Raw genomic sequence first — 27,584 nt, 5'->3', positions numbered from 1 at the left:
ATTTCCCCTAGGGATAAATAAAGTTTCTATCTATCTATCTATCTATCTATCTATCTATCTATCTATCTAAAGGAAGGAAGGATGAGTTTACACCAAAAGAAGCTCACTTCCTAAATGTTATTCAGAACTTGCAGAAGAGTTAGCAAGAAACGTCACCACTGTTTCTTGCTAACTCTTGCTAATATATGCTTTCCCTGATTAACCAGAAGTTAATCTCTAATACTGCCTAACCGCCATGCAAATCGTAATTCACGAGGTCAAGCAAACGTAAACATAGGTCATATTCTGAGGCATGAACAATCTGAACATGCGTCCATATGGGCATAATATCAGGTTGGAGAGTTTCAAGGGGCTCTCAATGCACTCATAATCATCTCAGGAACTACCATAAAATGTAAATATAAAATATATGTTTTAGCTAAATTCGGAATACATTATGAACACATGTGTCATATGGGGATGGTATTCAACATAATAATAGAGAATAAATTCTAATATATAGCTACAGTATGAGGGAATAGTCGCTCTAGGGTACATCATCAGATCATTATTATTACTACCAACAAGTTGTCATTTGCAGTAAAGTGCACACGCACCCTCGAGGTAGGAGGGACAAAACAGATGTTCCCTGACCGGGAATCGAACCCGGGCCGCGGCGGTGAGAGCGCCGAATCCTAACCACTAGACCACCAGGGAGCTGTTATCTGTGGAGAAAATGTGAGATAATATAATGATCAAATATTGAATTACACGAATGAATAGAACACGCGCAGACGCTTCGCGCGCGCGCGCGCACACACACACACACACACACACACACACACACACACACACACACACACACACACACACACACACACACACACACACACACACACACACACATTTCCTGTTCTCTGATTGGATGGTAGAAAAGTGAAACCAGAGTAGCGGCAACAGTATTTGAGAGGGAAAGAGCGAGTGCATCGTCGGGATCTCCACCAAGCTTCTGAAACAAATCAGCATTTTAATAGTAAGTTTAGTTTACCGTTATAAACGTCTAAATGTTACTATCATCGTCCTTGCTTAAATTGTTGTAATAGCCTTATGATTTCATTGCTGCTCCGAGTCTGCTAAAGCAAGCCATTTCGGAAGGAATCAGACACGCTTAGTTACGTCCGTGCGTAGCGTGACCCCTGGAGGCAGATAGGTTCAGTTGGGTGTGATAATATTATTTGTAACAAAAATGCTAGTTAATCATAATGGGTACATACAACAAATACCTTATCCCCAGATAAATTGTATTTTAAAACTGCATTTGCCCATTTGTATTTCTAATAGTGGTTGAGAAGCACATTGCCTCCTATTGGATGAAGAACAACAGGACACAAGCAAACAAAGTATAAACTCTACTGCTTGTCTCACTACCCACCTTTCTCTCTCTCTCTCTCTCTAAGGTCCAGCATGATGTCTCAGCCCCAGCAGGCTCTGAGAGACAAGAAGACAGTCCTGATAGACATCCTGTCTGCTGACTCCAGCTTCATCCTCCAACATGTGCAGGAGTGGAAGCTGGTAACGAAGCGTGAATACAATAACCTCTTCCATATTCCTGGTCAGACCAGTGAGCAAACTGTCATCCAACTTCTGGACAAAGTGATGCATAAAGGAGAGGACACATGCCGAGGCTTCCAGAATCTACTGCGGGACCCACACATTATAGGTACTTACCCCAGACTGCTGAAGGACATTCCCTGGATCAACCCAGCACCCAATGTCCTGAACAACCAGCCAGGTGACTATGCCCCTTATCCAGCCCCTAATGGTCCTAACCCAGCCACTAATACAACCCCCACTACAGGTACTATATTACATTACAAAGCTGCACTTACACAGTGTTTACACTTCTTACACCACCATGAACCACCATTGCTCCTCACTAGTTGCCAGGCTAACAATTATGCATACATGCCTACCGAGTACTGTCAGTTATAGAATTGTTATCCAACTTGTCTTAAGTAACTCTTGCTTACTCATATTGGCTCACTACCAATCTTCCGCCATAGATTGAAGACGCATCTCTTCAGGCTACACCTTAACGGTCCCTCCTAAAGACCTCTTCACCCCCACTAGCCCCCTGTAGGCTTAGAGCCTATCTATGTTTCTAGCCTAAGTTTCTCTCCTGTTGATAAAAAATAAAGTAATTATTCCTTCTTCTAGCATTGTGACTGCCTATGGCCCCTGGTCCGAGCATTGATTACTTTTATCTTATGATGACTGATGGATAGATGATTCACTTACTTAAACAAACGTATTTGTTGTAAGTCGCTTTGGATAAAGGCGTCTGCTAAATGCCATAAATGTAAATGTCAATGCTAGGTAGGGTAGTAGGGTCACTAGTAGGGTCACTAACTCAACATGTAGTGTGTGTTGGGAAAAGGGACCGATGTTAGCACATACTAACTCTGGTTTTCTTGGTTTACTTTCCAGATGCTTTTCCTGTCCAGGAGGAGGTCGGTGGAGACATGGAGGTGATGAACCCTTTTTCTGTCTCTCAACTACTAAACCTGCCAATTGAACATACAACTGAACACAACAAAACAACTGTTTATACAGAGCAAATACACAAGTCAACAGCACTTCTTACAGACATACATCTCAACACAACTCTCCGCCACCACACACATAAAACAGGTCAGCTGACATTGGTTAGAGCCTGTTCTGTGGTCAGGGGGAGTTTGAGGTTCTTTCACATTTATCCAAATTCTTACTTGATATCTGTTAAGCCTACACACATTCAGAACTGTCCTGTTTATCATTACGGATGTCATTGATGCACCTTGGATGCTCCAATGCCTCTTTATAATATAATATAAAAGGTTTGAATATCGTCAAACCTTTTTCCAGGTCCAGGACAGTCTGTATGAGATAACCAGCGAACCAAAAGGTCTCTGTGTGATCATCAACAATGAACACTTTACAAAAGATAACCTGAGAGACAGAAAAGGAACGAACAAGGATGTTGGTATGTAAACATTTATCCAGAGGATATTTCTGTATATCAGTGTCTGAGGACCACTCTGCTTGCTCTATACCAGATGAAGTAGTTTGTTATGGTTTGACCTGAAAAGGGTTGATGGACTGAGCAATGTGTGTTAGTTCCCAGTGTTGAGTGTTTTCTCTTTTCCTGCAGAGGCTCTGGTGGGAGTGTTCAGCTGGCTGGGGTTCAGGGTGCTGAAGTGTGAGGATCAGACTAGGGAGGACATGGAACGTGTGATGGAGCTCTTTGCTTCGCTGAAGCAGTTACAGGAGCTGAGAAAGTACGGTGTCAAGGAATGGTCTGGCAGTCAGTTCACTGAGCTGGAGGAGCTACCTCAGCATGGCGACGCGTTCATCTGCTGCATCCTGAGTCACGGGGGAGAGGAGGGCATTTGTGGAACTGACGGAGGACACATACGCCCCCACGACATCCTCACACTTTTCAACGGCCATAACTGCCCAGCACTGGTCAACAAACCCAAAGTGTTCTTTATCCAGGCATGTCGGGGGAGAATGAATCAGCCACCAGTGACAGTGAACCTCCCTGATGAGGGGGAGTTGCAAACAGACGGCAAAAAAGCTCAATATTCCCTTCCAATATTTGCAGATTTCCTGGTTTCCATGGCCACTGTAGAACACTTTAACTCCATCCGGGATTCAAAAAAGGGGACCTGGTTCATCCAGTGTCTGTGCCGCCAGCTGAAATACGGCTGCCCAAGGTGAGGCCTGATTACATTACCCATACTCAAATATTTTCACACATTATCAGTACTTCCAAAGAGTTCATGGTCTGTTCCGTGTTGAATGGTTATATTCACATAGTTAAATGCTCATGTCCTTATTGTGTGTTTGTGTGTGTCCTACTCCAGGGGAGATGACATCCATACTATCCTCACTAGGGTCACTGCTAATGTCTGCCAGGAGGAGGGCAATATAGGTGGCGCGCTGGTCAAGCAATCACCAGAGAAAGGATCCACCCTGAGGAAGACTCTTGTCTTCCGCCCTGCTGAGACCACACCCATTTCCTCATGACCTCTTGATGTTACCATGGGTTCCCTCTGTATTTGTCACATAGGGCACTAGGTAGCAGTAGCTGTAGCACTGATCCTCTCATTTGACTTTTGTGACCAGAGAGACTATTTACACACATTTTATACTGGTCAGTCAGTTTTTCAGTTATCCAGCAGATAACTTGACAGCTGTCAATATTTTTCACAATTGGAATTGTTTTATCTAGTTGTAATTCGGTAACCTTTCAGAGTAAAGAATGTCATCTCTTCTGAATAACCTATGAGAGAAAGCGATATGACTAGAGACCATTTGCTCGTCAAAATAATTTAATATGCTCAGATACTGCATATTACCCATAGATGGCATTTCATAAACCAGGTGGAACAGAATTGCAATAACAGGGTTACTTGATTTAAGGTTTTCATCCACTCATGATATTGATGGTATTACATGTTTTTCGTGTTTTCTAAGCCTTACTTTCCTGCACCTTCAAACCTATTTTTACCTGAAATTAAATGTATTTTAATTAAACAGTTAAGAGTGTAGAAGAGTGTTTTTTCTTTCATGTTTATCAGAGAGAAAGAATAGTGATTAGTTCGTTTCTTTGCGCAAATATGAAATCTTTACGGTACTAAAAGCGATCTGGGGCTGAAGAGTCGTTGCCAAGGCAACCCTTGATGTTGATGGTCGCGCTGCCTGCAGAAATAGAAACATGTCTCCAGCCTACAGCTAAAATAATCTTCTTCTCCAAGGTAGCTACAACATGTGTTATTTGAGTCTTTTACGTTTCTTTATGACTGTATTAAAAAGTAATTGCTGTCCTATACCAGTATAGATTATCTTGAACCTTTGGCTTAGCTAGCTGGTTATTTAGCTAACATTAGCTAAGGAACGGTGTGTGTGTACCATTGATAATGGTGTATAGTTGACACGGTCATTTTTGTGATTCACTTGCTTAAGCTGAGACCTCGGGCATGGAGGATACAACTGCGGAGGAGGCTGATGAGTTGAGAGCTTCAAGCGAGGCAATCGAATTTCTATCCAGCATTAGTGAGTGTCTAATACCAAACACTTGCAGTTGCACCGTAAAAATGGGAAGAGCGCACCTGGTAGTGGCAGCTCTATCGCCTCTCAAGTTTAACTCAACAACTGAAGGAGTCGCCCAAGAGCTAGTGGGTTTACCGTGTGTGTGTGTGTGTGTGTGTGTGTGTGCGTGTGCGTGTGCGTGTGTGTGTAGGGGCTGCGGAGCTGCAGCTGTGTTTGTTTGCAGACTCTCTGGTGACAGTGTCCGAGGGGGGCAGAGAGTTGGGAGAGTTCAGTGTGACAGTGGAGCGGGACAGTCGAGGGGAACAGCCATGTCTTCTGCTGCACGCTCACAGCCATGGGGCCATCGACAACACACCCTGTGGAACAGCCATCACTGGTGAGAACAGGGGTGGGACGAGGGTAGGGGAAGCTGGGGGTCCTGGGGAGGAAGGTGAAGGTCTCTGCGAGTATGCATGAATCCCTCCGTCTCTTCTAACAGCTTACCTGTCCATGAGCCTGGAGACACTGGAGCAGAACCATCACGAGTATGTCCAGGTAATCCAGTCTAAACCGGTTTACATTTTCACATTCCATAAACATATACTGTATTCAGTGATCCATAAGAGTGTGAGTGTGCGTTGAATTCTGGGTCCTGTCTCTCCATTGGCTGCTGGTTTGGGTGTTCTGTTCCTGCCCCTAAACTCCCATCACTCCTGCACTCAGCTTCAGGACCACCAATTGGACAGGAAGTGTCACATGGTCCAGCGTGACGGACAGATGGTGGTCAACAAAGTCACTACTGTGGGAGAGGTGAGAGAGGATATAAACAGATATACTTTATTGTAGAATATTTACAATGTTCTGTCTGTCAGTCCAGCTGATGACAGGTGACTTTTTAGCTGCTGTGCAGTCAGTATGTAAGATGTGTGTGTGTGTGTGTGTGTGTGTGTGTGTGTGTGTGTGTGTGTGTGTGTGTGTGTGTGTGTGTGTGTGTGTGTGTGTGTGTGTGTAGGAGGTGAAAAAGCAGAGTATGTGCTATCCTCTGTCCTCTCTAAACGGGTTAGTAACTGAAGGTTCTAACCTGCTGCTGCTGCGGCTGCTCGCTCTGAGGAAGAAAGTTCCGGAACACATGACTTTCATCTCTTTTGATCAGGACACACTCATCTCCACCTCTAACTACGTAAGTGTGAGAGTTTATGCATGTTGATATATTTGCATGCATATTTGCATATTTGCATATATGCATGCACTAGTGTGTGTGTGTGTGTGTGTGTGTGTGTGTGTGTGTGACCATGATATGTGTGGTCAGAGGGAATTAGGGCGGAGGCAGCAAATGGTTGGAGAGGCGGGGGTTGAGGTGTTTGGAGTTGAGCGGACAGTTGACTCAGTGCAGGACATCCCTGCCACGTGGCACTGCTACTTCCTGCCCGATGGGTGAGATGATTGCATCACTTCCTCCTGTTGATTGACCAGTGTCATCATTGCATCGTAAAGCAGGTCACAACTTCTGCCCACTGATGTGATGTAATCCATAAGAACCTCCTTGTGGCTCTCCCTGGTTGATATTCTGTTTCTGTCCAGGCACCTGGCCAGCCGAGTGCAGGTGGGCTCTCCTGTCACCATGAGGCTACTGCAGCTGCCACCACCAACACACTCAGGTACAAACACACAGACACACACAGACACACACACACACACACACACACACACACACACACACAGACATCCCCAGATATGCTATGCAAATATGTAACCGTCTCTTTCTTTGTGTACGTGTGTGTGTGCGTGTGTGTGTGTGTGTGTGCGTGCGTGTGTGTGTCAGAGGTGAGGGATGATAATCCAATGTTTGAGAAGAGACCCCTGGTGTGGGAGGAAGACATGCAGATGCACTCCAAGTTCCTCGACAGAAAGGTAACTAACAGGTTCCAAGACCCAATTACTGTACATTTCTGTCCTCAGTACCTTTTCCTAGTTCCCACCCTAACTCCCACCTCTGTGTGTGTGTGTGTGTGTGTGTGTGTGTGTGTGTGTGTGTGACAGGAGGAGTTGAAAGCGGAACATTCGTCATACCTGCGGCAGCACCCGGAGCTGCGCACCCTCATGGCTGACTTCCTGCAGTTCCTGTTGTTGAGGAAACCAAGTGATGTCTTTTCTTTTGCCAGAGAGTACTTTCTCCCCTTCGCCTCGCGCCGGCCTCCAGGGGGATCCTTCAAAACCTCCTCACCCTGAGGACAAACTTTAGGACCCATCTCAATCGTCTACAGTGGCTTCTTCTCCTCATCTCATCTTGCTACCAGAGAGTTACTCACCAATGTAATTCTTTCATGTTCTTTCAAGTGCAGATGAAGGAAAGGAAAAGAGGAGGAAGCCATATCAGAGTATTGAGATGCACCCCAGTAGTCTATAGTCTTTAAATGTTTTCCTCTCTCATCTCCTCTCCTGACTGACAGCTGATCTGTTAAATAGTGAGTTCATTTTCAGCTGTGTGATGTCACTGATTTGATAAGTTTTAATAAAGCATAATGTTTTATTTAGTTAATGTGCTTTTGTAGTTTGTCTGATGTGTGCTACAAAGTGGGCATGTCTACAAGTGGGCTGTTCTTTATTTTTCTTCGTTGCGTAATGTTTCTGTTTAACCGATCTACGCGACCGATGTCGTGAAACCAAAAGTAAAGAGCGCACAAGCGACCGGCGAGTTGTCGCGGCTCTGACAAAAACAAAATATTAGTTTTTATTCGTAGGAAAACTATGTTTATTTACGGTAGGCTGTCTTGGTACGTAACGTTGTTATCTGTTGACAAGATTTAGATCGTGAGCACGTCGACTGACAAGTAAAGGTGAGTTTTGTCCAATTGGAAAGTTTTCCTTGTTGTGTTCCTTCTCCTGTGACAGTAGAGCAATTAGTATCCGCAAAACCTCTTTATAATAATAGCGATAATCTCTGGGGTTCGCCTCGATTGCTATGAACTGGCGTCATCGCGGTATGTCCTAAACATTTGAAGTATTGTTATGTAACCATTAGGCATGAAAAGTAGATACGCCAAGTTCAACTTGTCCCGTGACCGTCTGTCGCAAAACAATAGTTTACTGTAAATCCCTCTTCCTCCCTCCTTCCTTTTCTTGAATATTCTCTGACCTGTCAAGGCATGTCTGGTGAAGGTAGCCTGGCAGAAACAAACACATACAGGACACCCAGTCACATGGGGGCAAAGAAGTAGAAATTATCTTTTTTACCCTCTCCTCACCCCCTTGTGTCTTCCTCATCTCCCTCTTCCTCCCCCTTCCCCTTCTGTTCTCTCTTACAGCTGTTTAAAGGCGTGTTTGTGTGTGTGTGTGTGAGAGCGTGAGTGATGGACTTGCTTCTGCTCTCCCGTATCGACGAGGAGCTAGACTCCTCTGAGGTGGCTTCTCTATGCTTCCTGTGCCGAGACGTACTCAACAGGAAGCGCCTGGAGGCAGTGAGTAATTCTGTTGCGCTCTGTTCTGTTCCTGCATCTTTCCCTAGCCTAGCCCCTACCTCCTCCGTGTTCTGAAAACACTGGATGGATGCTAATATTCAAGTGGATGTCTGGTTAAATAGAACAAGACCTCCAGTCGAGTGTCTGACATACTACTTTTCTGTATCTGTGAACACTGAAGCGGGAAAGGGGAGTCCCATTGATACACGTCTTTGTCCCAGTGCTCTAAAATGGCTTCCTATCCTTATCTCCTGTCCTTTATGACCCTTCTTCTTTCTGGTGTGGTTCCAGGTGAAGGATGGGCGTGGCCTGTTCCTAAGGCTACAGGAGAAAGGTCTGCTGGAGAACCACCACTTCCTGTCCCACCTGCTCGACACCATTGGTCGGGTCGACCTGCACAACCTTCTGGAGAATGACAGCAGCCAACCGGAGCTCCCACAATCAGACGCAAGTCCAGCTATCTCAGAGTACAGGTAAGCACTAGAGATGTATTGATCCTATACTAAGCATCAGTATCGGGCCGATATTGGCCTAAAATGCTGGATTGGGAATTGGAGATAGGGAATGCTATTTACAGATTCAATACCATGGCGCAAACTTGCCAAACATATGCATCTTTGACTGATGGCTGCACAGCTGAGATGTCACTCGAGTGCAGTGACAACAATAACAACCATGTCTGTGGTCTGGAATGACTTCACTCTTAAGACAAGACACCAGTAAAACTGCTTGTTGCAAAATGTGCAAGGCGAGTGTTTCAAAGGGTAGCATTTCATATTTAAAAATGGCCTTTTATCGGATCAGTACTCAGTGTCGGCTGATACTAGGAAGTTTGGTACTCGGAATCGGTATCGGCAATGAAAGAGTGGCATCGGCGCATTCCTAGTAAGCACACACAGCCGGTACACGTATATGTGTTTATGCTTTAATTTCAGCACTGTTGTCCACATTTACGAACAATCCATTTACCACAAATCTATTTTTTGTCTGTCTTCCTCTTTCTCTCTACGCCCCCCCCCGACCCCCCGTCTTTCTCTCTCTCTCTCTCTCTCTCTCTCTCTCTCTCAGGAGGATGTTGTTTCAGGTCTGTGACGATATCACTCAGGAGAATTTCACTAAGATGAAGTTCCTCCTGAGTTCCAAACTGGCCAGAGGACGACTGGAGCTCTGCACTGTAAGAACACCCGCAACACACACGTCATGTGCACCCTCACACTCACCCCACACCACCCCACCTCACACACACACACATCTCTCTCTCTCTCCTCTCTCTGTCATGAAGACACCGTTGGATGTGCTGGCTGAGATGGAGAGGCAGGGACTGCTGTCAGAGGAGAAACTGGCGGACCTACAGAGAACACTGGAGGAGTGTGACAGTCAGCTGGCCGAGAAAATACAGCAGTACAGAGCTAGTACGAACGCACACACACACACGCACACACACACACACACAAGACCTGAAGTGTTCCCACCATTCTTGATTATTTAGCCGCAGTTACAGCAGCCATATTTCTGCAGTAGAACAGAACATGCGGGTGTTTACCAACAGGAACAGGGAGCAGTGCGTCACAGCAGGAGTCTTCTGCTCACCCAATTAGAAACCTGGACCTCCAGCCAAGCTCCTCCCCTCAAGTCAGCATTGACCAGGTGTGTGTGTGTGTGTGTGTGTGTGTGTGTGTGTGTGTGTGTGTGTGTGTGTGTGTGGGGGGGGGGGGGGGGGGGGGGGTGCCTCCCGGTGGATAACTAACTCTCTGTCTTTCTCCCTCAGAGGATGGACAGCATGCGTCAGTCACTACAGAACCAGTCTGTATCAGACACACAGCTCAGCCGTAAGTCACACACACACACACACACACACACACACACACACACACACACACAGTACACACACAGACTAATAGATTCTTAACCTTTCTTATTTCACGTCCCCTTCACTATCTTCAAGTCACACAAATATTCCTCTGACCTCAAAGAGCACTTCCTGGTTCTCGTACATTGAGGCTGATGGTACTGCCATAGCACATTCATTGCAAATGTCTGCTGCAGCCCCCCCAACACACACTCTCAGACCAGTATCTCAGGTGTGCTTTTGTCTGTCCACTAGGTGTGCCTTCGCAGACCCTTGAGGAGGGGCGGAGTCTGTACTCTGATTCAGAGATGGACTCTCGTCCACATGATCAGGTACAATGCACTATTTTACCCTGCACTATGCTTTTAAATCCATGAGGGGGAGTAATTGAGAGCGCACATCAGGGATATGTGTAGAGAATGGGTCTACAATTTGTGTGTGTGTGTGTGTGTGTGTGTGTGTGTGTGTGTGTGTGTGTGTGTGTGTGTGTGTGTGTGTGTGTGTGTGTGTGTGTGTGTGTGTGTGTGTGTGTGTGTGTGTGTGTGTGTGTGTGTGTGTGTGTTATGCAGAGGGACAACTATGTGCTGACCCATAATCCTCGAGGGGTGTGTTTCATCATCAACAACCATCACTTCCTGAAGGAATCAGACAGATCAGGAACGGAGCAGGATGAACGTAGGCATCTTCATCATGTGATTTCTCCTGGGCCCAGACACAGAGACACTACTACTGATGGCATGTGACCTCTATCTATCTCTCTCTCTCTCTCTCTCTCTCTCTCTAGGGGCTTTGCTTAAGGTGTTCTCCAGGTTGGGGTTTACGGTGGAAGTGCAGAGAGACCTGACGGAGGCAGCCATGTTGGAGGCAGTAAAGGAACTGGGAAGGAGGAGTCACGCACATGCGGATGCTCTGGTGAGCTGGGATAAATGAATGGCAACACATTCCATCCAGCCTAATTCCAGCTGTTATAACCATATTGCCATCCTTTTAGATCCTAATGAAAGTGTTCAAGAGGGTGTGTGTGTGTATGTGTGTATGTGTGTATGTGTGTATGTGTGTGTGTGTGTGTGTGTGTGTGTGTGTGTGTGTGTGTGTGTGTGTGTGTGTGTGTGTGTGTGTGTGTGTGTGCGTGCGTGTCTAATTCCTCTGTTTGTCCTAGGTGGTGTGTGTGCTGTCCCACGGGGATAAGGGGTGTGTACTCGGGACTGACGGGGGGCGGGTGCTCCTTAGCAGCCTCACTGATCCCTTCACCAGCGGGAGCTGCCCCTCCCTGGCGGGAAAACCCAAACTATTCTTTATCCAGGCCTGCCAGGGGTCGGGGTACCAGAGGGGAACCATTCTACACGCCTCTACAGGGCAGGGAGAGAGGATAGAAGAGGGGAGGATAGAGGCAGATGTGGTCGAGTCAGTCCCTTATGCTGCAGACTTCTTGATTGGCATGGCAACGGTGGAGGAGTGCCAGTCGTTCCGGAACACTCTGGTGGGTTCCATCTACATCCAGGCGCTCTGCAGACAGCTGGAGAGGGCAGGAGCTAGGTGAGATGGGGGAGGTGTTCATGTTTTTTTATTTTTTTTGCCTGTGTACTGTGTAGTGTTGTGAAGTGTATTACTTCCTGTTTCCTGTGTAGTGGGGAGAACATCCTGTCGGTCCTGACGCATGTGAACCGTGAGGTCAGCAGAGGAGAGTATAAAGGAAAGAAACAGATGCCTGAACCCAAATATACGCTGACCAAGAACCTCATCCTTTCCTTCCTCTGAAACACCTGATTGGTGCACAGAGCCGAAACGAGTCCCACCCTCTACTGAGATTCATCTGATGGCTCGCCTGGCTGACGTGTCTTAATCATTGATTCACATTTGCTTGTTCTCATCTGAGTGTGTGTGTGTGTGTGTGTGTGTGTGTGTACGTGCGCGCGCGCGCATTGTATCTTGGTGGGCATGTGTTTTTCTTAATTATAATTTTTCATGAGCTGGATCTGTTTTTCTTAATAAATGCTGGATATTGATAAAAGTCTCTTGGTTACTGTGTCACTGGAACAGAAAACTATGATATACTTTGGAAACTGATAAATGTGGATTCTAACAGCGGGTTTGAGTATGTTTCTGTTCCATGGATATGTTCAACACCTTTAAAGTTCAACTGGATTTGTCTTTAATGTTTTCATGAGTATGAGAAAATACTGTAACAGCACTACAACACAATAGTCCAAAGTCTTGTTTAAAATGTAAACTTTTATTTAATGAAGGGTTAAACAATGACAAAAGGCTTGATGAGGTACTCTCCACCCCACCCCACCCCACCCCACCTCCACGCCAACACACGCACACACACACACACACACACACACAGGAAACAGAAAGGGGTGTGTGTATGGCAGATTCCACTCTGAACTCCACCCACCAACAACTCTCGTCCAAATTTCCAGGAAATGTTCTACAGCGCAAGCTTGGCTGACATCTGTCCGCCTGTCGCTGCGCAAGAGAACAAGGAGCGGTCTGGAAAAGAAACCCTAGAAGTTACGGAACTAATCGGAATTCTATTAGGCCTATTTTAACCAGGAGTTGAGGCGGTTAGACGTAGTGTTGCTATCTTTGTTTTTTCCTCATTGTTAGTTTGTGTATTTGTTTTTTTTCTTCTGGATTCCTTGCGTGGTGAGTCAAACAATATGTTAACTTCCGCCATACAATGTAAAATATAGCTTAAAAACGGAAAGTATACTCAACGTCTAGATTCTATACAACAGACCTGTGTTAGTAACTCCTGAATGGGCCTACTGTATGACTTCTCGCACCTTAATTGGGTCGGTTGATCTATCGGCAGTGAAAGGGAGTTGGCCAGTTTTCGGTGTGTTTGTGTTTGTGTGTGAGAGAGTAAGAGAGAGAGAGAGAGAGAGAAATGTTGGCACTCTGATACATGATTGTGATTATAAACCTGTTGTCCATAGCAGCGGTGCTTGAGGCCCTACTGTGTTATTGCACTGTGCAAGAGTTGAAGTATGTGGCACTAGATTTTAAGGTCAGTTACCCAAGGTTAAATCGCGTTTTCCCTCCTGATATTTGAACAGATAGTCCTTCAGAGAGATGTGGGTGCTCTGTTATGTTTTTCTAATGCTGATATATTGTATATACACTCACCAAACACTTTATTAGGAACACTATACTAATACTGAGTAGGGCCTCCCTTTGCTCAGCCTAAATTCTTCGTGCCATTGATTCCACAAGATGTTGGAAACATTCCTTTGAGATTCTGGTCCATGATGACATGATTGCATCACACAATTCCTGCAGATTTTTCAGGTGCACTTTTAAGCTGTGAATCTCCCGTTCTACCACATCCCAAAGGTGTTCTACAGGATTCAGATCCGGTGACTGGGAAGGCCACTGAAGAACACTGAACTCATTGTCATGTTCATGAAACCAGTTTGAGATTACTTTTGCTTAAGTAGCCATTAGAAGATGGGTAAATTGTGGCCATGAAGGGATGCACATGGTCAGCAACAATACTCAAATAGACTGTGACATTCAAGCAATGGTTGATTTGGTATTAACAGGCCCAAAGTGTGCCAAGAAAACATTCTCCACACCATTACACCACCTCCACCCTGAGAAGGTGTACAGGTGTTCCTAATAAAGTGTTTGGTGAGTGTAGAGTAGCATCTATACTTTTGAAAAAAGAAAACCCACAGGGCTGGTCTACTGAGTCATCAGGAGCATGTGATTACACTCTCTCGCTCTCTCTCTCTCTACACACACACACACACACACACATATATATACCTCACCTGAAAGCTGAATGAGAGAGAATGGACAGAGTGTAGTCGTCATGACTGAGGGTCATTCAGTAACTGCTTTTATGGGAGCGGTGCAGTTCAGGCATTTTTTTTTTCCAGTTTATGTTTTCTCCTCTGTTGCCTAGCGCTGGAGATGTGATGTCATGACATGCTGTAAAGTGGCGAGTGGAAGCAGAGAGGACTACTCCCAAACTCTGGGCATTCCTCAAGCAGACAACTGAGAAGACATTTTGTATTTCCCTGAAATCCAGTGCAAAATAATGGGCTTTTGAGGAAGTTTTGTTGATGTAAAGAAGTTTCACTCTCACTTACATAGAGCCTATTTGTGGTCCTGTGTGTATATTGTAGTTGTTGGACCACCTCATGGTGCATGTGTGTTCACGGGTGTGTGTGTGGTCATGCTACAGTGGTTTGGGTGAACCACTGATATAATCAGAAACACATGAAAACTGAACCTGATCCGCCTCTAGGGACGCGGCTAATGTCTGGTGGATGTTTCCCACTGACATAGGATCAGCTTAACCTTTCCAAAACATTGACTTTGATTATTAGAAGCGAAAAACTCAATAAACCACAGAGCTGTGTTTGCGGCTAACTGCCAGGAAGTAACCAGTGTGTGTGAACAGGATACTGTGAAGGTGAACGCCTCAACTATTTTTGACAGCGATTTAAGAGGCTCTAACCCAAAGGATACCATGGTATACTGTGTGTAGGTTTTTTTTTTTCTCTAACCCACATGATTCCGTTCTGACTGTAGTTCCTGGATGGTGTTTATTTTAGCCACAGACCTAGAATCACAGTGATGGTTGGGACAGAGGTAGTGTGGGCAGCAGATCTTAGAGCAGTGGTCAGGAACAGGTAGGAGCTGCCGTTGTTATGGTCGCTATACTACACTGTTGTGACTCTACTGTTATGTGACTTTATGTTCTCCCCCCCCCCCCCCCCCCCCCCCTCTTTCTCCCAGGCGGTATGTCTAGGTCGGACTTCCCTCCAGGGTACGATGACTCTCGTGCCCCCCTGTACGGGCCCCAGGGCGGAGGCTACCCCCCTCCCCCCACCTACGGCTTCCCTGCCTACGGTGATGTCCCGGCAGGCCAGCCCTCTGCCCCCTACCCCTCCGGCCCTGGAGGACCCCCCTACCCTGCCGCCCCTTACCCAGGTTATGATAACTCTCTGGGGGCTCCAGGGGCAGGGTACCCCAACCGATCGCCCATGCCACCCATGCCCCCCATCATCCCCCCTACAATACCAGACGATGTACTGAGCTCAGGTAAGCATCTCTATCTGAAGGTTGTTTAATGTCGAGCGCTCCTGAATAAACCTCAGAGTCCAGGTGAAGTTAAGTGATGCTGTAGTGGTTACGTCGTTGATGACCTTTGATCTCTCCCGTCACAGGTGGGGTGGAAGGGTTTGCAGCAGACGGCGACTGGGACAGTCTGAAAGTGCGACACGCATTCATCAGAAAGGTAAGGCACACACACACACACACACACACACACACACACACTATGCCAGGGTCAAGCCATTGCGCTGCTAAATTCCCTTTTGTAAACAAGGTGTAATTCTCTCTCTCTCTCTCTCTCTCTCTCTCTCAGGTGTATCTGATCTTGGCATGTCAACTTATCGTCACTGTCGCCATCGTGTGTGTCTTCACATTTGTGTGAGTTTGTGTGTGACAGTTTGAGTAGGTGTGAGTTTGTGTGTGACAGTTTGAGTAGGTGTGAGTTTGTGTGTGACAGTTTGAGTAGGTGTGAGTTTGTTTGTTACCCTGGGGGTGCTTGGAGCTTAACATCTAAAGTTAGTGGAGTTCCTCAGAGTTAACAGAAGTTATCTGAGGACAGACGTGTGTGTGTGTGTGTGTCTGTATGTTTATAACTGTGCCTTTCCTCGTCCACAGTGAACCTGTGCGTGAGTTTGTCATCCTAAACCCAGCTGTCTACTGGACGTCATAGTAAGTTGTCTTCTATGCTACTGGCCAACATTGTTACAGTGTTATATGATTGACAGCTCTATTGGCCTATCTCTTTGCAGTGTTGTATGATTGATAGCTGTATTGGCCTTTTGTCTTTGCAGCGGTGTGTACATTGTCACTCATCTCGTGCTGGTCTGCTGTAAAGGACCCCGGTGAGTGCTCATCATCATCCAATAGCATTGAGCTTTAAAGAACTGCACCTTTTAAGGAATGAGAGTCTTGAGGCAAGGCTCTGGCATCTCTGGTTCTTGGGAGCCTCCGTGTCTGCTTGGAAAAAACAACCGATAGTTTGTGGGTCCAGTATTTCAAAACTTTTATCTGGATCAGAATTATTGATTGAAAATTGTCTGTACCTGTCTTAGGGTATGAATAAAGTTGTGTTGTATTGAAGTGCTGTCCTAACCCTAATGCTCCCCTCTCTTTAGGAGGAAATTCCCATGGAACTTAATCCTGCTGGCCCTCTTTGTAAGTAACTACTCCTAGTTCGTCTTTGCTGGTGTATGATGGTCAAGGTCTTTGGTGGTCTGCTCTGGTTTGACTAAGTGTTATTTGTGTTGTGCAGACGCTGGCCTTTTCCTATATGACTGGGACTATATCCAGGTAGGACCACCTGTACTTTCTCTCTCTCTCTCTCACACACACACACACACACACACACACACAAACACAAAGGCTTGTGTGTCAGTCACACTTGTTTGTGGTAGTGATGTCCTTGTCTGTGTATTTGTTGTTGCTCTGTAGTTACTATGACACTAAGGCAGTGTTTCTGGCTCTGGGCATCACCGTCATTGTCTGCATCATTGTCACGGTCTTCTGCTTCCAGACCAAGGTAAGACGTGTGTGTGTCTGTGTGTGTGTGTGTGTGTGTGTGTGTGTGTGTGTGTGTGTCTGTGTCTGTGACCATCTTTCTCTCCCTGTGCAGGTGGACTTCACAAAATGTGCAGGCCTTTTCTGTATCTTGGGGATCGTTGTCATGGTGGCAGGCATCATCACGGCCATTGTGCTCTCCTTCAAATATGTGAGTCCTACACACACAAACACACACGCACACACACACACACACACACACACACACACACACACACACGCACGCACACACGCATCGTGAAATAAAGTAGTAGGACAGTGTGTTGTAGTTTTCTAAGTAATGTTCTCTTAAGGATGTAGTTTTAATGGAGTTGTTTTGTCATTGCCAGATGCCATGGCTTCACATGGTGTATGCTGCCGTAGGAGCCGTAGTCTTCACACTGGTGAGTACAACATAGAACCATGCTCTAATGCGGAGCAGTTGACTCCTGATACATGCAGTGGCTTGGGACTGTCCGAAATGCGTGTTCTAAACTAGATCCAGAGATCTGTTAACTGCCTTTACAGTTTGCAGTTATCCAATCTGCACTTAACTTAACTAGGGGTTAACTTATTTCCGGGACATGGTCTGTCTATTTTCTGGTGTATTTCCCGGTGTGACAGCTTGTGGCTTGGCACATGGAGTGATGCCTGATATATTTTTCTATGTCTAGTTCCTGGCGTACCACACACAGTTGCTGATTGGTAACAGAAAACACTCCATCAGTCCAGAGGAGTACGTGTTCGCAGCTCTCACCATCTACACCGACATCATCCAGATCTTCATCTGCTTACTGCAGCTCATCGGTGTTGCCTCCAAATGAGTCCCCGGTGAAAGAGAGCTCCCCCCAGACAGGCAGACCTGGATCCACAGGGTGCAGAGCAGAATGTTCCAATTCCAGACCGACCCTCACTTGTACACCCTGCAGATCTGACAGGATTTAATCTGTTGAAGAAATGTGACCAAAATGTCAATAGCCAATCAGAGGGCGAGGTGGCGTTATTACCATATTGCTTATACTGTACTAGGGGTGGCCAATTTTGCACTGTGAGGGCCAATGCAGTGGTCTTTCTTCCAGCCAAACAGTACACGCATTAACTCAACAAATCATGTGATCATTCCCCTTCAGTCAAGAATTAGATCATTTGAATGAGGTGTTTCTGCTTGGCTGGTACTGTACAGAAGTCTGCAACCACACTGGCCTTCACCCCTAGCTTTCATCTAATCCTTTCAGATCTAGTGAAGTAGCGGGGTTAGGGGTTGATTTGGGATTGAGGTCATCGTTCTCAGAAGTATTGTTCACTCGCTAACTCATATATTTATCACTCATGAAATCTGCATTTCCTGCTTCCGAAACAATGTACGATGACACGCTCAATCAGTGCATCAGCCAAGGGAGGCTGGTGGAGGGGGACATCTGAGGACGGACTCATTGCAATGAAGGGAATGGAATGAGGAATGGTGTCAAACACATTCCTCATTCCATTCCATTCATGACAATGAGCATGTCCTCCGATTTCTACCTTCACCAGCCTCCCCTGACATCAGCTGTAGTGTTTATCCAAGTATCTGCTGATGAGCACGTTGTTTTTTTTTTCTACGATGTGTTGGGTTCTGTCCAGTAGGTTTGAAATGGGAGAAAATGCTCTCCTGTCTGACTTTGTATAGTACTTGCCCTCTAGATGCCTTCTAGATGAGTCCTACAGGAAGGACATGGTTGAATGTGTGGTGTGTTTTATACTCTTCATATCTGACACCTTTCTATTATATGGTCTGAACATGTGCAATTGTTTAATCAAGAAAGCGAGCTTGATGCCGAAGGATGCTGATTGATTTTGATGCGTTGGTTTAGTAACGAGGGTGTCGCAATATCACACTATGTCGACACCAATTAGAATGCTACCGTCATGGAATGTTTGGTGCTGACATGGGAGAATAGTGATGTTACCTTAGAGGAGCTGAAATGTATATTATGACTTTCTGATGTACTGGTGTACCCATATCATATTATTATTATTATTGTGACTTCCTGTTTGCTGGATGCCTTAACATCAGAAGAGTCATGGAAAGTATGGTGCTTTTCAAACAGAAAAAAGCCAAAAAGAAAAAATGACAGATGAATTAATGACATTTTGAGATGTTTGAAATGTGTTTAAGGGAGCATCCTGATAACAGTTGTTTTTATCTCTTCATCTCCACTCATGGGAGAATAGATCATAGTAGCATTGAGAACATTGTAAAACTGTAGATATATGTATACCAGCTAATGTAAGAAAGGGAGCATGCAGACACACTTATCACAGTTACAATAAACATATTGGGAAATCTGTCATTCATTTTAATATCAAATAAAATATTTTTATTTGTGATTGATGATTCGTCCATTAACAATCAGAAGAGTTTAGATCACAATTAATACAATCATAAATATCCATAAGTGTCTCTTAGGATCGTATATATATATACAGAACATACACATCATGGGGGGGGGGGGGGGGGGGGGGGGGGGGGCATGTTTTAACTATGACATTCTCCATCTCTTCGATAGGTGCATTTATAGTATATACAGACAAGAAGATCTCTAACCACCTCTGTCTGTAGCAGAGATCACATTTGCAGTGTATGCAGAGTATCACTAGTGCCTTCACCCAGACACTGGTAGATCTGAAAGGATTGGACAGATGTAAAGGCGCTCCAAATCCTGAGTTTGGGTAGGTGGGGCTAAGAATGAAGGTGGAAATTGCGCTTTCTATAAATAGAATTAAATCTCTCCAGCTAGTGCAGACTGCTGACATCGGCACGCCTCCAGAAGTTAGCAACTGACTATGTGTCAGGGGGAGATAACGCAAGGCACAGCCAGATTCGGCAGATGAATTAACGATAGGCGGATTTCCTGCGCGTGCATACTGTCCCTCCCCGTCGTCTATAGGGTTTGGAAGCCTCCAGAAGGCATGCCGGGATCATATGCAATTTGTGGTTAGGCAACACGTCTGGCCCTGCGAGACCACTGATCAGATACGCCTGCAGATGTGAAAAATAATTCTTTAGAAAGTTTGGAGTGTGACTAATCAGCTCGTCATCTTTCGGTTGTCGGTCCAGCGTTGAGGCCACGGGGGTGAGAGACTGCACACACTCAGGCATCAGTCCAGTTTGGTCGCGGTGCCGTAGCGGCTACCGTCGTACTCTCCCTCATTTGACCTCTTCATCCTCTGGCGGATCCTCAGCTGCTTCAGACGGTTCTTATCCACCTCCCTCTTCGCCAGGATGAAGCCAATTACACCTGCAGGAAGGCCTATCATCCTACAAAGAGAGGGAGAGAGAGATGTTAAACCCAATCATCCCTGTGGAATACCAATGGGCAGGTCGACTGTCAATACAGTAGGCGGTGTGAGAGAAATGGAGGGGAGAGAAAAAGGGAAGGGGATGGGGAGGGTGGCAGAAGTGAGAGTCAGATGAAATGTATTGGAGAGAAGGAGAGACACAGACAGATAGCGTGGGGTTTTACCAGGCGTATCCGATTGCCATCATGGGGTTCTTGGCCCTTCTCTTGGGGATGTATTCTGGCCCCTCATCCTCTTCTTCCTCCTCCTCCTCCTCCTTTGTTACTTTCTTATCGTCCCTCTGCGCATCTGCCGTGTTCTGAGAGTCAGTGCTCCTGGGCAGGTCTGTTTTGATGCCAGTGCTGGTGAGCAGAGGGCCGGGGGAGAAGTGCAGTGGTCGGTAGAGCAGGGGGAAACACCTGGGAGCCACAAGACCTGTAGACAGAGCTGGGAACGTTTTCTGGCAACGCTGCGTCCATAACGACCTGCCTGGTACCAGATGCAAACCTGAAACAGAGATGTAATCAGCTGTAAGTACTATGGTAGCGATGTGAAAAAAGGTGGAGAATTGGAGTAAGGGTGCTTCTCATCTAAAAAATTATCTGACGTGGCCCTTTCCCTAATATGCACACTTATAGAACAAAATGATTAGGGATTCATATTCCATTTCACTATGTTGCTTTCCCCTAGTCTGTGACAAATAGTGGCGCAAATTAAAGACAAGACGTCAGCAGGAGGCCACACTAGCCACCAAAGCAGCCCAGCTCATTTACTTATGCAGGCTGTCAGAGCAAGGAATGAGCGGAGTCTAACGTATCTTCATCTCCTTGTTGACACCTCGACAGATGTGAAACGTAATCATAATGTTGAAATGTCATTATGTTCCTTTCACCTGTCCTCCTGTTCTCAGATTAGTGCGGGCTACAGAAGGATACAGAATGAATCACACTCCTCTGACTGTCTTATCTGGCTAACTTGGTGTAATGTATTGGTACCAGTATTGTTCTCAGTAACTGTTGTATCGTAACATCGTGTTTGAAACATTGACAACGTACCTCTTAGCAGCACCGACCTCGCAAACTTCCTACAGGGCGCCGCCATCTTTGTTGTGTAAAGGGAGGAAGTCGGGTCGGGCATGCGCAGAGCGCTGCTCTTTACTCCTGATTTTATTCGGATCTCACCTCCTGTAGAACTCTGCTGCCACCTAGCGGCCAGGTGTGGGTTTATATCACTGTCTCCCACCCATTTCAACAGGCTATCTTCATCATCTTAAACTAGTCAGTAAAGAATACGGTCCATGCATGTGACTCATGGATTTCTGCTCGTCTATTAGTAGGTGTAGGCGACATGAACGTAACTTAACATACCTGGTACTTGTTTTAGAGCAGAATATGAAGCGCTTTGCCGTTATCAGTGCAGTTGAGTGTAAAGTAAATATGGCATGTATTTAAATAGGGACCGGAATTTACATTTATGGCATTTAGCAGACTCCTTTAGTAAGTAAGTGAATCATTTATCCAACAGTCATCAATGTATTGGAATGTATTTAAAAAGGGGTAATGGTGAATTATACAGCACACGAGTGCACTGATCCAATATAAGAAAACATTTCAGGTTTTTGTGGCAGAGTAGTGCGGTGAGAACACAGACAGCCGATATGTCAGAACGTTCTTTAATCAATGAACCACAAGACCAGTACAGTAAAGCATCATCAAGTCGTATGGCAGATATGATGCAGGGTAACAGGGAGAGAAAACACACCACCACTGTGTATGTAGATCAATGTTCAAACATTTACTCATTTGTCTTCTCATATCAACTGTATAACATTTCAACACCATACAAGAGCGCTGCAGAGCTTTGCCACATGCATTGCATTCCTTTCTCTCTTTTTTTTTTTTTACAAAAACATATTTACAAAAACATATTTTTAAAAAAAAAATATTACATTGCGTTTTTTTTTTTACACAGTTAACAGGGGGACTGCTCAAACTGGGTCCCATGACAGGAGACTCAAATAAAAAAACAGCCATAAACTAGCTAATGCCCTGGAGAAATCAGAGCAGCATATTTACAATATTCACCCGGCTAAAATAATGAGTTTAAAAGAAGCTAGAGTCATGAACTCTATAAAACATGAAACATTACAAAAGCCTGGAATGCCATTATTGTGTATTCTATTACACAAAAACATTCAGCAAAAACAACTTCATGGGCCGGTTTCACAGAGGAGGCTTAAGCCTAGTCCTGGAATAATTCACACTTTCAATGGCAAATTGCCACCGAGTATGCTTTTTTAGTCTAGGATAGGCTTAAGCCTTGTCTGTGAAACCGGCCCCAAGAGTCTCATTGAGTTAAACATAAAACCAGGAGAAGTTGGGAGGAAACCAGGGGAGGTTGAAGGAGAAGAGGGGGGCAGAGAGGGAGGAATTGTCTGTTCCTCCAGTGTGTGCTTGGGAAGGGAGAGGAGAGAGGGGGGGGTGAGTCTGTTTCTCCATCTTGCAGTAGGAGGGAGGGAGAGGAGTGTGGGTGGGGGTCACAGGGTTAGGCCAAAGGTGTCTAGTCCTCCAGGGTGTAGTTGGGGTTGACGACCAGAACCACCTCTTCCTGAGTCTCTGACTTGGACCCCTTTAGGCTCCCTGGAGAGAGCTCAATCAGGATATGGTCCTGGAGAGAGAAGGAGAAGGCAAGTCAGTCAGATACACACTACTAACAACTATATTAAAAAATATATTATTTTTATTTCACACACACACACACACACGTGTGTTCGAGTGTATACACTTACGTAGTGCACCAGCCTGTGTAGGACCTTCTCGATGAGACCCTTCCTGTTGATGAGCTCCTCCTCCGAATCGATCTCGGACTCCATCTCCTTCAGATACCAGTTCACCACCGAACTCTTCTTCAACTCCTCTTCCTCCTCCGCTACAAGCACACACGGACAGCGTCACGTCAGTTAACAACACCGCTCGTCTCAGTCACACACTCTTCTCGCACACGCCGACTGCAGGCGAGGTGGCCGGAGTGAGCGAGCGAGCGAGAGAGAGAGAGAGGGGGGGGGGGGGGGGGGAGGGTCGAGAGAAAGAAAGAGGAGAGAAGGAAAAGAGGATGAAAGAGCTGGACGTCTTACCCTCCTCTGCCCTGCGCAGGTGCAGGACCAGCAGGTTGGAGATGCGCCGGTACTCTGGGAAGGAGAGGCGCAGAGACGGCTTGGACGCCGCGCTCCCCGTCTCGGCGGGACCGCTCACGCCGTTCTCATGACCGTCGCCGTGTCCGTTTGTTCCGTTAGCGTGTCCGTTGACTCCGTTAGGGACGTCCTGACCTGTGCACGGATTGAGGAGAAAGGTTTTAGTGACGCTTCCTAAAGTAACATGAGGGGAAAAAAATCTGGAGCGGAGCAGTGGTAGCGTGTGTGTGTGTGTTTGTGTTTACCGTTCTCCTCAGGCTGCTCTTCCTCAATGTCTTCCTCTTGCTCCAAGTTGACATCAGGTGTCTCCACTCTGATGATGGATTTATTCAGCAGACGGAACGCTTCCTTGACATGTTTAGGCTGCACCTGCAACACCACATCACACACAGACTTTAGCACAAATCAAGCATTTAGTTTTAACATCCATCAAACTACAGGTGTTGTGGTTAAAAGGTTTTGTGTGTGTGTGTGTGTGTGTACCTCGTCACAGCAGTGCATACGGGCCATGCCCTCCGAGAGGCGGATCATGCTCTCCAGTTGCCGCACTGTGATTCGCCAGGCTGACTTGGCCACTCCTCCTGAGCCATCACGCTGCCGCAGATGTCTGTACTGCTCCACGATGAACTCCTCCGACTCACCGGAGATCTACACAGAGACGGAGGGAGGGAGGGAGAGATGTAGGCAAGGTGGAGCAACCAACATATTGTATATGAAAACATCCAATCCTCTCAACGTTCCTAGAGGATACACTCTGGAAATGGGCACTCTACCCATCACATAAGACGCACACACGGCCGGCCAATACCAGACACACACACACCTTAGGTTTGAACTGTCTGGCGAAGAGCAGGTAGCGTCGAATCTCGTCCAGAGAATAGAGTCTGTCAACAGAGTCTTGCACACGAGAGTGGAGGTCCACGATACGCCTGGCAATGGCGTAGTCTGTTACCTACACACACACACACAATACAGACACATTAATACTACTAAAATAATAAAACACAACCGAGCAATTTCCATAGTCTGTTGCCCCCCTCGACCGCACACCTCATTGCAGTCGTCCACCAGTATGAAGAAGAGGTCGAAGCGGCTCATGATGGGAGCAGACAGGTTCACGTTCTGTTTCAGACTCTTGCTGCGGTCGTATCGACCACCGACCGGGTTAGCTGCTGCTAGGACGGATGTACGTGCGTTCAGAGTGGCCTGAGGAGGGAGGGAGAGGGAGGGTTAGAGAGAGGGGTGGCCCCCCCTACCTTGTATGTAAAGTATGACCATTAAAAAGTAATTACTTAATTAATTAACAAGTAATTAAGTACCATATAAAAACAAGAAATATCCAGAGAGTGGGGTGGAGGAGAGAGAAGAGTGAGAGAGAGAGAGAGAGAACTGTACCTTGACTCCAGCTTTAGTGATGCTGATGGTCTGCTGCTCCATGGCCTCATGGATGGCCACCTGGTCTCTGGTCTCCATCTTGTCAAACTCATCTATACAACACACACCCTGTGGACACACGCACACAGTTTACATACCAACTCCTTAAAAAAAAAAGCTTAGCCAAACATCAGCGTGTCATTCGTGATGCTCAAGGACACACAGGCAGAAACACCAACTCACATTGTCCGCCAGCATGAGAGCTCCAGCTTCAATGACAAACTCGTGGGACTCCTCGTCACGAACCACTGCTGCAGTCAAACCTGCAGCACTGCTGGCCTTCCCACTGGTATACACAGCCCTGGGACTGAACTCCTCCACATGCCTACACACACACACACGTTAGTGACCACTAATATACACAGTGCTGACGTGGCTAAACATGAATCCTGGTGTGTGTGTGTGTGTCTTACTTGAGGAACTGGCTCTTGGCAGTACTGGGGTCTCCTACGATGCAAATGTTGACGTCTCCTCTCAGAGACGTTCCCTCCATGGTGGTCTTCGGAACCCCTCCGAAAAGCATCAACAGGACGCCGCGCTTCACTTCATCATTACCTGCACGCACACATGCGCACACACACACACGTCAACAAGCCATATCATGATCAGAAACAGCATTGTGTAGTACAGCGACAGTGACAGTGGTATGATATAAGAGGTAAGAGTGTTAGCAGCAGTAGAACAGCACCAGCCGTAGTACTGACCATGTATGGTGGGGAACAGACTAGTACACAGGTTGTGGTAGAGGTTCTTGTCTTGGCTCATCTCAAACACCTTCTCCCACTCCTTCACCGACATCTGACTCTTGATGCTCTCAGCGGTCTGGTCCTCTTCTCGCAGCTCCTTCCCTCCAAACTACACACACACACACACACACTATAAGTAACAATCCAATACTTAGTTTGGATCCCGGGATGAGGTATAAGAGTGTGTGTTTGTGTGTGTGTCGTACCCTGGGGTTGGTGGGGGCGACGTGGCAGGCGAGAAAAGCCAGTCTGTAGGACAGCTCTCTGACTCCCAGAGCCTTCAGCCCCCTGAGTCCCTCATTCTCATAGCCCTGTCTGCCCCCGACACTGGAACTGGTCTCTGAACGCACTCCTGGGGGGGGGGGTAGAGAGGTACATAAAAGGTCAGTTGACCAAACAGGCGGAGACCTGTATGTACAGACTAGATGACAGCTTTCATGAGCCTTCATAGCAACCACCGGGAAGCTAGTGTGTGTGTGAGAGAGAGAGAGAGAGAGAGAGAGAACACACCTGTACTGCTGAGCTGAGACACATCAGGCACCACGATGAGGGACCCAGTGAGGTCACAGCGGTCCCCAGCCTGGGCGCTCTCTACGGCCTCTGCCCTCAGTATCACCTCCAGAGAGCGAGGGATAGACCCACGGGGCAGCTCTGCCTGGGTCTCCTGGACACGCACCTGCAAACACACAAACAGAGTTAAGGAAATGAACAGTAGATGTCTTCTACACAGTTTAACAGCTTGACTCACACCTCAAAAAAAACACACAACCACAACACATCTCACCTTTTGGAAGTCAATGAACTTTGACCTGTGCGTGTCGAGGTGAAAGCGAGCCCTGTTATTGCAGACAGGGTTTCGGCAGATGGTGGGAGGGGCGTACTTGAACTGCTGAGGCACATCACGAATCACCCCCTGGCAGTCCAGGCACAGGAAACAGCCGCTCACCTACACCAACACACAGTTATGGTTAGAACCCCCTGACAGAAATCATCCACTTAGAAACAGCCACAGATGGATCAGACAGTGATGTCATGTCTCATGAAGTGCTGTTATATTTTTACATTTATGGCATTTAGCAGACGCCTTTATCCAAAGCGACTTACAACAAATACGTTTGTTTAAGTAAGTGAATCATCTATCCACCAGTCATCATAAGAATCTTGTACAGGAGGTTAGTGGGGATGAAAAGGTCTTTAGGAGGGACAGTTAAGATGTAGCCTGAAGAGATGGGTCTTCAACCTACGGCGGAAGATAGGTACTAACTGCAGTCATGACTGTGTACTGGGGTTATTACTATCTCTCCATGCTGAAGAGTACAAAAGTATGGTGCTGTATAACCATCTACAATATGCCCGTTTACCCAGTAAAATTATTTAGCGTGGCTAAAATGATTGTGTTTTCTAACTTGAACATCTAATGACAACCACTGGGTGTGAAAGGAAACTGAGTGAATGTAACTCTTGTACTACCGGTGTACTTACCAGTTCAGGATGTACAGGGTGGGTCCTGACCACCTGCCCACTGATCCTCACCAGGGAGCCAATACGCAGAGATGACAACTCACGGATCCTACAATGCACAACACAACGTCACAACACACACGACAGCTCGCTCTTTCTCCCTCTCTCGAAACATCTCACACATCCTAGAAAACATTCCAATCATGTGTGCCTCTTACTTGTGTCTGGTGGGTAGGTCCTGGATGGCTACGTAGAACTCCTTATTCACAGGAACATTCCCATGATCCCGAGCAAAATTGCGCACCGCACGGCAAAGGAAGGGATACACTCTGGAGAAGGAAGACAAGAAACAGGGGGAGAGAGGGAGAGCTTGTTAGCTGGACAGAGCAAATACATTGAACCTATACAGCTCTTGATGAGGAACATGCAGTTCTATACAAAGTAGTGGGAAATTGCTCCAAGGG

The 27,584-nt window shown here is 46.4% G+C and overlaps 6 protein-coding genes across 7 annotated transcripts in view; 4 read left to right on the top strand and 2 right to left on the bottom strand.

Annotated features, from left to right (window-relative positions):
* The first annotated feature begins 929 nt into the window (after positions 1–929).
* Positions 930–4,924, top strand: casp20 (caspase 20, apoptosis-related cysteine peptidase). Its single transcript, XM_083690299.1, has 6 exons — positions 930–1,012; positions 1,437–1,771; positions 2,467–2,507; positions 2,884–3,001; positions 3,170–3,734; positions 3,885–4,924. Exons 2-6 carry the CDS (start codon positions 1,444–1,446, stop codon positions 4,045–4,047), a joined length of 1,215 nt encoding a protein of 404 aa, XP_083546425.1. The 5' UTR covers positions 930–1,012; positions 1,437–1,443; the 3' UTR covers positions 4,048–4,924.
* Positions 4,715–7,281, top strand: catip (ciliogenesis associated TTC17 interacting protein; the record flags this gene model as incomplete). The annotated part of the gene is made up of 10 exons (XM_083690302.1): positions 4,715–4,778; positions 4,987–5,076; positions 5,264–5,449; positions 5,552–5,607; positions 5,776–5,862; positions 6,065–6,232; positions 6,362–6,486; positions 6,634–6,710; positions 6,875–6,963; positions 7,093–7,281. The coding sequence occupies exons 2-10, from the start codon at positions 5,001–5,003 to the stop codon at positions 7,279–7,281; spliced, it is 1,053 nt and encodes a 350-aa protein (XP_083546428.1). The 5' UTR covers positions 4,715–4,778; positions 4,987–5,000.
* On the top strand, positions 7,244–12,364 carry casp8 (caspase 8, apoptosis-related cysteine peptidase). 2 transcript variants are annotated; one of them, XM_083690296.1, is made up of 12 exons: positions 7,244–7,365; positions 8,358–8,510; positions 8,802–8,983; positions 9,579–9,684; positions 9,793–9,922; positions 10,060–10,157; positions 10,279–10,339; positions 10,615–10,691; positions 10,929–11,034; positions 11,144–11,271; positions 11,519–11,895; positions 11,988–12,364. In XM_083690296.1, the coding sequence occupies exons 2-12, from the start codon at positions 8,403–8,405 to the stop codon at positions 12,115–12,117; spliced, it is 1,503 nt and encodes a 500-aa protein (XP_083546422.1). In that variant the 5' UTR covers positions 7,244–7,365; positions 8,358–8,402; the 3' UTR covers positions 12,118–12,364. The 2 variants fall into 2 exon arrangements, with proteins under 2 accessions (XP_083546422.1, XP_083546421.1); XM_083690295.1 differs by lacking the exon at positions 7,244–7,365 and adding an exon at positions 7,739–7,889.
* A 463-nt stretch (positions 12,365–12,827) lies between these two features.
* LOC310819087 (protein lifeguard 3-like) lies at positions 12,828–19,338 on the top strand. The gene is made up of 12 exons (XM_083690303.1): positions 12,828–13,011; positions 15,115–15,420; positions 15,546–15,616; positions 15,746–15,810; positions 16,048–16,101; positions 16,224–16,274; positions 16,548–16,587; positions 16,685–16,722; positions 16,864–16,951; positions 17,045–17,140; positions 17,319–17,372; positions 17,643–19,338. The coding sequence occupies exons 2-12, from the start codon at positions 15,120–15,122 to the stop codon at positions 17,790–17,792; spliced, it is 1,008 nt and encodes a 335-aa protein (XP_083546429.1). The 5' UTR covers positions 12,828–13,011; positions 15,115–15,119; the 3' UTR covers positions 17,793–19,338.
* Positions 19,339–19,467: 129 nt separating this feature from the next.
* LOC310819092 (uncharacterized protein) lies at positions 19,468–21,415 on the bottom strand. The gene is made up of 3 exons (XM_083690313.1): positions 21,345–21,415; positions 20,475–20,796; positions 19,468–20,269 (listed from the first exon to the last, which is right to left on the bottom strand). The coding sequence occupies exons 1-3, from the start codon at positions 21,388–21,390 to the stop codon at positions 20,110–20,112; spliced, it is 528 nt and encodes a 175-aa protein (XP_083546439.1). The 5' UTR covers positions 21,391–21,415; the 3' UTR covers positions 19,468–20,109.
* A 532-nt stretch (positions 21,416–21,947) lies between these two features.
* mcm6 (minichromosome maintenance complex component 6) overlaps positions 21,948–27,584 on the bottom strand; it is a 6,275-nt gene continuing 638 nt past the window's right edge. Inside the window, exons 3-18 of the mRNA XM_083690290.1 lie at positions 27,339–27,449; positions 27,142–27,229; positions 26,444–26,605; positions 26,170–26,335; positions 25,866–26,011; positions 25,618–25,768; positions 25,327–25,468; positions 25,097–25,238; positions 24,875–24,982; positions 24,530–24,685; positions 24,303–24,431; positions 23,963–24,127; positions 23,725–23,848; positions 23,423–23,614; positions 23,078–23,217; positions 21,948–22,956 (exon numbers count right to left, since the gene is read on the bottom strand). Of these exons, the coding sequence (XP_083546416.1) occupies positions 22,849–22,956; positions 23,078–23,217; positions 23,423–23,614; positions 23,725–23,848; positions 23,963–24,127; positions 24,303–24,431; positions 24,530–24,685; positions 24,875–24,982; positions 25,097–25,238; positions 25,327–25,468; positions 25,618–25,768; positions 25,866–26,011; positions 26,170–26,335; positions 26,444–26,605; positions 27,142–27,229; positions 27,339–27,449 (2,230 nt within the window). The 3' untranslated portion in view covers positions 21,948–22,848. The remainder of the gene's footprint in view (positions 22,957–23,077; positions 23,218–23,422; positions 23,615–23,724; positions 23,849–23,962; positions 24,128–24,302; positions 24,432–24,529; positions 24,686–24,874; positions 24,983–25,096; positions 25,239–25,326; positions 25,469–25,617; positions 25,769–25,865; positions 26,012–26,169; positions 26,336–26,443; positions 26,606–27,141; positions 27,230–27,338; positions 27,450–27,584) is intronic.

The sequence above is a fragment of the Argentina silus genome, assembly GCF_951799395.1.
Source record: "Argentina silus genome assembly, chromosome: 18".
NCBI lineage: Eukaryota > Metazoa > Chordata > Actinopteri > Argentiniformes > Argentinidae > Argentina > Argentina silus.
Note: the sequence above shows the minus strand (reverse complement) of the source record. Positions and strands in the feature narration are given on the sequence as shown.

What these genes read in the sequence shown, in the direction of transcription:
- casp20 (XM_083690299.1), top strand. Translation starts at nt 1,444, where the DNA reads ATGATGTCTCAGCCCCAGCAGGCTCTGAGAGACAAGAAGACAGTCCTG. An exon ending in TGTCCTGAACAACCAGCCAG is followed by an intron (nt 1,772 to 2,466) that starts GTGACTATGCCC and finishes TTTACTTTCCAG; the next exon opens with ATGCTTTTCCTGTCCAGGAG. An exon ending in AGGTCGGTGGAGACATGGAG is followed by an intron (nt 2,508 to 2,883) that starts GTGATGAACCCT and finishes ACCTTTTTCCAG; the next exon opens with GTCCAGGACAGTCTGTATGA.
- casp8 (XM_083690296.1), top strand. Translation starts at nt 8,403, where the DNA reads ATGGACTTGCTTCTGCTCTCCCGTATCGACGAGGAGCTAGACTCCTCT. An exon ending in GACGACTGGAGCTCTGCACT is followed by an intron (nt 9,685 to 9,792) that starts GTAAGAACACCC and finishes TCTGTCATGAAG; the next exon opens with ACACCGTTGGATGTGCTGGC. An exon ending in ACTCTCGTCCACATGATCAG is followed by an intron (nt 10,692 to 10,928) that starts GTACAATGCACT and finishes TGTGTTATGCAG; the next exon opens with AGGGACAACTATGTGCTGAC.
- LOC310819087 (XM_083690303.1), top strand. Translation starts at nt 15,120, where the DNA reads ATGTCTAGGTCGGACTTCCCTCCAGGGTACGATGACTCTCGTGCCCCC. An exon ending in GCTGTCTACTGGACGTCATA is followed by an intron (nt 16,102 to 16,223) that starts GTAAGTTGTCTT and finishes TTGTCTTTGCAG; the next exon opens with CGGTGTGTACATTGTCACTC. An exon ending in TCTTCTGCTTCCAGACCAAG is followed by an intron (nt 16,952 to 17,044) that starts GTAAGACGTGTG and finishes CTCCCTGTGCAG; the next exon opens with GTGGACTTCACAAAATGTGC.
- LOC310819092 (XM_083690313.1), bottom strand. Translation starts at nt 21,390, where the DNA reads ATGGCGGCGCCCTGTAGGAAGTTTGCGAGGTCGGTGCTGCTAAGAG. An exon ending in GAGGTCGGTGCTGCTAAGAG is followed by an intron (nt 20,797 to 21,344) that starts GTACGTTGTCAA and finishes TCTCTGTTTCAG; the next exon opens with GTTTGCATCTGGTACCAGGC. An exon ending in ATGGCAATCGGATACGCCTG is followed by an intron (nt 20,270 to 20,474) that starts GTAAAACCCCAC and finishes CTCTCTTTGTAG; the next exon opens with GATGATAGGCCTTCCTGCAG.